Source organism: Protopterus annectens, chromosome 14.part0, assembly GCF_019279795.1.
Source record: "Protopterus annectens isolate FY-2018-M chromosome 14.part0, PAN1.0, whole genome shotgun sequence".
NCBI lineage: Eukaryota > Metazoa > Chordata > Ceratodontiformes > Protopteridae > Protopterus > Protopterus annectens.
In genome coordinates, this window is record NC_056748.1 from 733,911,693 (window position 1) to 733,920,607 (window position 8,915).

At 44.3% G+C, this 8,915-nt stretch overlaps 1 protein-coding gene across 1 annotated transcript in view; it reads left to right on the forward strand.

Moving 5' to 3' along the window:
• Positions 1-8,915, forward strand: part of LOC122789203 — a 1,548,683-nt gene that overhangs the window by 901,820 nt on the left and 637,948 nt on the right. The window contains exon 7 of the mRNA XM_044056474.1: positions 8,852-8,915. This exon is cut by the window's right edge and continues 20 nt beyond it. Within this exon, the coding sequence (XP_043912409.1) occupies positions 8,852-8,915 (64 nt within the window). The remainder of the gene's footprint in view (positions 1-8,851) is intronic.

Here is an 8,915-nt window from a genome sequence, read left to right on the forward strand (position 1 = left end):
ACGACGTACCTCGCTGTTGGTTTTGTGCCTTATTTAAACAACGAACTATTAGTCATCTGTATATTTACACTTCTAAATATTTTGTTACTCTGTTCAATTACCCAGATATGGCTTCGGTAAGCCACACGACTACCTATATTCCACAAAAACGCAAAGATAAAGACAGACACAGGCCGCCTAGGTCCAAAGCTGCCGACGACGACTCTTCTAAGCTAGTCATCAGTTCACCGGTACTCAGTGAGGTGCTTTTGCAGCCCCTGATACCCACTACTTCAGATTCACAGGCCTCTACTGAAACCCATTCGGAGTTTGGTATGCCGCGAGATGCTTCAACTGTGGAACCTGCAGATGTCTCTACCTTGGATGGGTCCGGAGCCACTGTGCAAGCACAGGCTTCTGAGGGTGTATTCAGGCATACTGACTTGCATATTAAACCAACGCCATCTTCTTCTTCAAGGCTTAAAACTCGATCCATGCCTAGAAAACCGACGCCCAGACTGCATGATCAGGCCTCTATGCCTAAAAAAACAAATGACAAGAATGGCTGAAGACCTTATTACTTTAATCAGGGGAAGCCAACCTTCCTCCTCTAAGAGACCTAGGATTGAATTTGCTTATGATTCTTCTGATTAGGATTCTGAAATTTCTGTTTCCTCTGATGACCAGGATTTACCGTTATCTACCTGTGAGGATTCTGATGCAGATGACTCTATTCCCTCTGCTTCCCCTCCAGAGGATTTCTCTTTTGGTGAAACCTTGCATACTCTTAGGGAGCATGTTCGCTGGGAAAGCCAGGATTACTCTTGATTCGAAAGAGGCTTAGGGGTTTTCTTACTCCTGCCGCAACACAGGCCTTTAGCTCTCCCCTGTACTGGACATTGTTGATGATGCCTTTTCGGAATCTAGCTTGGCCCCTGACTCTACCTCCTGCTCCCAGAAAACCAGATAGATATTATAGGGTTCCTGACTCTCACAAGTTCCTCTTTAAAAATCCTACTGCGGATCCTTTGACCATTTCACAGGGACCCTAGGCATTAAGGCTACTACGGCCAAAAATCCTACCCCCTTTGATAGAGATTCCAGGGCACTGGATAGATTGGGTAAGAAGGTGTATACTTCTGCAACTTTGGCCATTAGGGCCTTAAACTGCTAGTTTCATATGTTAAAGTATCAGCAGCATATTATTGGATTGCTTAAATAGAAAATGATGTTGATTCCTGACTGTGCTGAAAATAAAGATTTACAGGATTTAATGCATTCTGCTGAACAAGTTGGAAAACATACTTTGCAATGTGGTTTTGATTCACTAGAGGGCATCTTGCAGGGCTGCTGTCACTGGGTCTGTACTTAGAAGGCATGCTTGGCTTAAGGAGCAATCTTTGCCAGATTATGTTAAAGCTAAATTGCTGGATGCTCCCTTAAACCAGGACTGCCTGTTTGCCAACAAAGCAGTAGTAGTACTTAAAAAAAAAAAAAAAAAAAAAAAAATGGAGGAAAAAGCTAAATCTATGCAAACTGTTAGATTTCCTGCATGTACAACCTCCAAGATTTAGTAGGCATTGGCCCTCTAAGAATTGGTCCTTTCCTGCCTCTTCCAGGCCTTCTCAGTCCAAACCCAGAACCAGAAGAACACCCAGGCTTCAGTCCTAAGGTATGCACAGGACTAAGCAGTGGGGTGCTCCCACTTCCAAAGCAGGGAGTAGTAAGACTCCCCCCTATGGTAAACTGTCTCAATGACTTAACTTTAAAACTTCCAAGCCCTTCTCAAATGACTGCTCCTTTAAGGGGAAAGATTGCTCTGCAAGCAAAAAACTGGGAACTCATTACCCAGGACAGATGGGTTTTAAATATAGTTTCCCAAGGATACAGATTCCACTTCCACACCTTACCAACCCCAAACGGTTGGCCAGATCTGCCCCCAAATAAGTGGGCAGAGGCTCAAAAGCAAGTTCTCTCTCTCTCTCAAGTATAAGAGCTATTCAAACTGTCCCAGGAGGGGAAAGGGGACAAGGTTTCTACTCGAGACTTTTCCTGGTGCCCAGAAAAGACAACTCCTGGCGTCCTATCTGGGATCTCTCTCTCCTAAACACTTTTTTGGTGATCCCAAAATTCAAGATGCTGACTCTTCACCAGTTGCTTCCTGTACTAGGCAAGGATGCCTGGTTGGCAACACTGGATTTAAAGGAAGCCTACCTTGCACACCCTTATCAGGGAATCTTGCAGAAGATACCTATGCTTCAAAGCAGGCTACATGCACCATCAGTTCTGTGCACTGCCCTTTGGCTTATCTACTGCACCCAGGGTATTCACAAAGTGCATAGCTCCAGTCATTGCATTTTGCAGGCAAATAAATATTCAAATATACCCATACCTGGATGATTGTCTAATTCAGGCAGAAAGCCAGGACATACTGTTGAATCATCTGATGTTTGTACAAAAAGTGCTAACTTCTGTGGGGTACACCATAAAACGAAAAGAAATCACATCTTGTACCATGCCAACAAATTATATTCCCGGGAGCAAGCTTGAACACAACTTCCCAGATGGCTTTCCTCATGCCAGAGAAACAAGTTCATTTGACAGCTTACTTCAAACTAATGGCCACAAAGACCCTGCCAACTGCAAGACAAATACTGCAAGCCTTTGGGTTCATGGCCTCCTGCATTCTTCTAATTCTATATGCAAGACTGCATATGAGGAAACTACTGTGGTATCTAAAAAGCCTATGGTGTCAACATTCTCAGGATCTAAAAGCAATGATTCCTATCATACCTTGCCTACAGTTAGAGTTCCTTTGTTGGGCAGAGGCCTGCCACCTAAATGGGGGACTGCCATTCACTCTACCCCCTGCTGCCCAAACCCTAACAACAGACGCATCAGACTATGCATGGGGGGCTCACTTGGCAGGGAAGTGCATTCAGGGCAAATGGAAGCAAAGTCAAATGCACCTGCATATCAGTCAGAAAGAAATGTTAGCTGTACACAAATGCTCGGACAGCCTTCAAAGACCAATTAATGGTAAAGACGGACACCACCACTGTTATGTGGTACATAAACGAGCAGGAGGGAACCCACTCATACCTTCTCTGCAGACTAGCCATGACTCTGTGGAACACAGTCTTGAGCTACCAAGTGCACCTACAGGCTCAATTCCTGCCAGGAAAGCTAAATACACTGGCAGATGAACTAAGCAGAAATTGTATGGACCCACACGAGTGGAAACTGGAGCCAAAGACATTCAACATGTTGATAAACAAATGGAGCTCAGAGATAGACCTGTTTGCCTCCCCCCAGAACTACCAGTTGGACAAATTCTACACAAGGGCTCCCCACAAACAAGCTTGGAAAGTGGATGCCCTGTCCTTCACCTGGAAAAATCCATCAGTTTATGCCTTTCCTCCTCTGCCTCTCCTCTCCAAGGTACTACTAAAGATCAAACAGGACAAACCAAGGATGATACTGATTGCACCAGACTGGCCATGCCAACACTGGTACCCCCCTCTTAAGCAGTGTGTCACTGCTGGCACCATGGCACCTGGCTCAGACCCCTGCCCTACTGTCTCAGCAGGAGGGCCAGATTCTGCACCCTCAGCTTCAAACTGTGAACCTGGCAGCCTGGCTAATTACCTGATCTCTCTGTTACCATCCCTCAGTAAACAAGTGTTGGATGTCATTCTGGAGGCAAGGAGGCCGAGTACTAGAAAATCTTATGCTGAAAAATGGAAAAGATTCTGTTCCCGGAACCAAGCTCGGGGGATGGGCACAGCAGCACCCAATTTACCTCGGATCCTTCAATACTTAACTGAGATGCTTCACAAGGGCGTTTCCTTTTCCTCCATCAAAATTCATGCCTTAGCCATTTCAGCTCATTACAACACAGAACCACCCCTCTTCTCTCATCCACTGCTCAAGCAGTTCCTCAGAGGGGCCAAAAACTTAAAACCACCCAGGAGAGCCCCAGCTCCAGCCTGGGACCTTAATTTTGTATTGGAAAAACTCACTCTTCCTCCTTTTGAGCCAGCTGCAAATGCAGAGTTGAAATTCCTTTCTTGGAAAACAGCCTTCCTTTTAGCCATCACTTCAGCAAGAAGGGTGTCTGAATTACAGGCCCTTATGGCAGTGGAGCCTCTCATCTTTCATGCGGACAGGGTGTCCCTCAGGACCAATCCGTCCTTCATGCCCAAGGTAGTTTCCAGTGTGGCTCTTAATCAGTCCATTCATTTGCCAACGTTCTTTTCTAATCCACAGAACAAAGCGGAACGTATACTGCACTCCTTAGATGTGCACGGACAACTTAGATTTTACTTGGACAGGACTAAACCTCTCAGTAAATCTGAACAGCTGCTTGCGGCATTTGCTGCAGGGGCAGAGGGGAAGGCCATTTCAAAGCAAACCATTTCTAAATGGATAGGCCATTGCATTCATTTCTGCTATAAGCACCATGGAAAACCTATCCCGCGTGGGATAAGACCACATTCAACCAGGGCTGCATCTACCTCTACACCCTTTCTCAGAGGTGTCCCTACCAGGGACATCCTAGAAGCTGCTACCTGGAGTTTGGTACATACTTTCACCAAGCATTACCATTTGCCAATTTTCTCTAAATCCAGAGCTGGCTTTACCACTGCAGTCTTGCAGGGTCTTATAACTGGTCCTAATGCTGTCTAATTTCTTCCTCCCATCCTTAGCTTTGGGAATCTGCCCAAATATGATGACTGTAACAGTGAAACATGAAGAACATAGTACAGTTGTGTACACTTACCATAAATGTAGATGTTTGAGTGTATTCACTGTCGCAGTCCTGGTTACCCTCCCTCCAGCCCCCTGACTTCTTTTGACTATACCTCTATTCCTTTTTACTATGCTTAAAGCTTTTTGGTGTATTTGCTTTTTTGTTGGAGGTGTAACCTTGTATATATATTTAATTGCTTCCCATTAGGGGGTCACCTGACATCTGGGACAAGGAGAAACTGATGTAATGGCGTCGGCTGCATGCTTTATACCCCTGACTACCTGATGTCATGGAAGATGAGACAACAACCGACGCAGGACCCAAGACTTTGATAATCAGGCCGACTTGAGGGCTACTGCAAGCAGATAACCCAAATGTGATGACTGCAACAGTGAATACACTCTAGCATCTACATTTATGGTAAGTGTACACAACTGTACTTTCTGTGGAACCATTACCAACGCATTACAAGGAAAAGGTGTTTACTCTAGACTTTTCTTAGTCTCCAGGAAAAGAGGGTGCCTGGAGGCCGATTCTGGACATATTAAAGCTCAACCAATTCATGCAGGTACCAAAATTCAAAATGTATACTTTAAAAACTACTGTCAATGATCTCTTTCTATGCATTCATGGTAATCTTAGTTCTAAAGGAGGCATACTTTCATATTTCCATATAAAAATGTCAGAGGAGGTTCTTGTGCTTCAGAGCAGGTGTATGGCATTACCAATTTTCTGTTCTGTCCTTTGGCTTGTCTGCTGCACCCAGGGTCTTAACAAGATGCATAGGCCTAGTGACAGCCTTTTGCATGTCAAAGGGCATTTAGACTTATCCCTGCTTAGACAACTGCCTAATTCAGGCAACAGATCTACAAAAACTCAAAATACATCTACTTTCCAACCAAAAGATCCTGGCTTCTCTGGGGTTCACCATCAGTACCCAAAGTTTCAGACCATCTCCATAAACTGGATTGTGTTTCTGGGGGCTTTGATGGACTCATCAATTCAGAAAGCCTTTCTTCTTGCAGACAAGGTTACCTTTCTAGTTCTGTACTTCCAAAAGCTCCTTGTGAGGAACTACCTCACAGTCAGAGAGCTCCTCAGAGCCTTGGGCTACATGGCATCTTGCATCCTCCTTGATCCTCCTGGCCAGACTTTGTATGAGGAAGCTGCAGAGGTATCCCAGAAGTGTGTGGTGCCAACATTCTTGATTCTTCAAGTTCAGGGTGAAGCCTTCTGTCTTGTCTCAGGAGTTTGCCTGGTGGGCCAAATCATGCTCCCTCATCCTGGGCCTTCCCTTCAGGTTCATCCTTCAGGGTCAAACTCTGACCATGGATGTCTCAGAAAGTGTCTGAAGAGCCCACTAAGACAATTTTCAGGCTTAGGGCAGATGAGACTCCCAGTTCAAGAACAAACATATCAACCCAAAAGAACTGATGCAATCCAAAAAAGGAGAGATTGTTTTCAAGACCAGTGGAAACCAGGAGTACTCCTGGTAAAGACATACAATACTACTGTTATGTGGTACATAAACAGGCAATGGGGACTCATTCTTACCCTCTTTGTTGCCTAGCTATGGACCTTTGGGAAATTGCAAACTCCCTAGGCCCGTACCTCATGGCAGAGTACCTACCAGGAAAAAACAGTCAATTGACGGATCACCTATGCAGGAGCCTTTCACAGCCTCATGAGTGTACCTGCATCAAGAAGGTATTCCTTAGAGTAAACCAAACAGTAGGGTATGCCACAGATTAACCTTTTGCCGGCAGGTAAAACACTCACTTGAAAAAGTTTTGCGCAGGGACCAAAACAAGGCCAGCCTGGAGGACTGATGCCTTTTCCTTCTCTTGGAGAGGCCTATTCTTCAGTGCCTTCCCCCCAATTATCCTTGCTTCCCAGGGTCCTACTGAAGATAAGAGAAGAAAGGGCAGTGGTCATTCTTACATCCCCAGATTGGCCAAGGCAGCACAGGTGTCCTCTATTGCTCAGTCTGTGCAAGAATTATCATGGTTGCTACCCCAGTGAGTGGTCCTTTTGACACAGAACAAGGACTATAGTGTACATCCCAACCTGACCACTCTCAAATTGACAGCTTGTATGATGCCTTGACCCTCTGACATGGGGCATCCCTCGACAGGTCATGGACATTCTAAAAGAAACCATGAGATCTAAAGCAAGACAGTCTTACTCCAGCAAATGGGAGAAATTCGTTTTATGGTATATACAAAAGGGGCGGAGCCCTCAGCAAGCTCAGATGCGTTTGATCCTTTTACGTTTATCAAAACTTTTTACAAAAGGACTCTTCTATAAAAAGTCATGCTACAGCAGCTTCCACTTCTCTACCTTCTCAGCCCCCTCTCTTCTCCCATCCTGTCATGAAACCGTTCTTAGGTGGGTTTATCCACATTAAACTCTGAGAAAACCTTCCATTCCCTGTGTGATCTCAGTTTCATTCTTGAGAAGCTCCCCCTCCCATCTTTGAAGCCAGCTGCCTCTGCAGATATTAAATTCCTGACCTGGAACACCGCTTTCCTCCTAGCCATTACTTTGGCTAGAAGGGTTTCAGTGCTTCAGGCCCTTGTGTGTGTGGAACCTTTCATCACTTTCCACCAAGACAGTTTCTCTCTTAGGACTAACCCTTTCTATATATCTTTAAACCAGTCTGTCCACTTACCTGCCTTCTTTTCTAACCCTCAAAACAAGGGGGAAAAATCCACCATACTTTGGATGTACATAGGCAACTGCATTACTACTTGGACAGAACAAAGAATGCAGGAAGTCTGACCAGCTTTTTGTGACATTTGCCTGTAGCTCTGAGGGGAGACCAGTTTCTAAACAAACCCCTCTTCAAGTGGATATCCAACTGTATCTTGTTTTGCTCCAGCCATCATGGAAAGAAGCCTCCAGACCCTGTGAGGACACACTCCACTAGGTTTACTGCTACATCTTCTTTTTTTTTTTTTTTTTTTTTTTTTTTGTGAAAATGGCCACTAAGGAAATTATGGAAGCTGCTACTTGGTCATCTGTGCATATCTTCACTAAACATTATCAGCTTCCAACCCCTTCTCCAAGTCCAGAGCAGGGTTTGCCACTGCCATCTTGTAGGGCATCATTTCCTCTCCCTAATCTTTCCATCCACCCTGCTTTCAGCTTGGGGAGTCATCCCATCAGTTATGACTACTACAATGAAACATGAAGAACATAATACAGTTTTCTACCCTTGTCATAAATGTAGATATTTGAGCATATTCACTGTTGCAGAATTCTTTCCCCTCCCTCCCTTCCACTCTTCCGCTGATTTTAGGAAGAGGAGAAGATTATCCGATAGTCAGGCCAGCCAAGGGCTTCCACAACAAGAAATCCCATCAATTATAACTGCAACACTGAATACACTAGAACACGTACATTTATGGTGTGCATACGTAAGTGTATTTTCCCATAGATGAGGGGGGCCAGTTCCAGAGAAGCGGTAGTCTTTGGGCTATCTACCGGTCTGTCCACCAGGCCCTATTTATATCACAGGCAGGTTTTGTCTTTAGAATGGGTAATTCTTTTGCTGTTTGTTTTGCTACAAAAAAAGTATGATGCAGATGCTTTAACCACCCTTCCATAATACAGGCATTAAAACTCGTAGCCTTTTAGTTATTCCAGCCATATAGCTATTTTCACTATTCGCATTTTGTTTATACCAACCACATGAATATATAATGAAATCTATAAATGTGGTGTGTGTTTCTTCCACTTTTTCGACTTTATTCGTGGAAGGTTGTGCATCAGGGCTGGCAACTTGGCACCTAAAAATCTACTGCCAATCATTAGCAGACTGGAGTTCCGCTGTGGCGACCCCTAACCGGGAAAAGCCGAAAAACACAACAACATAAGAGCATCATGACAGCTAACCTTTTCCTGATGACAAAATGTCATATGTAATTACTATACTGCAAATCTGTTATCAATTTAAAATGGCTTTGTAAGAAATGCATTTTCCGTTATATACAATACTCTTCTCTGTAATGTTTTATCCTGTACTACTGCATATTTTTATAGTATACTGTATGTCTCATTGTTTAAACATAGCAGTCTTGTACTATTTATTGTATAATATTATGCTTCTGTTCACAGTTTTACCTGTAACTCCCGGGTTGCAACTGAGATGGGTCCTTTATGGATCAGCCTAGTATCCCAG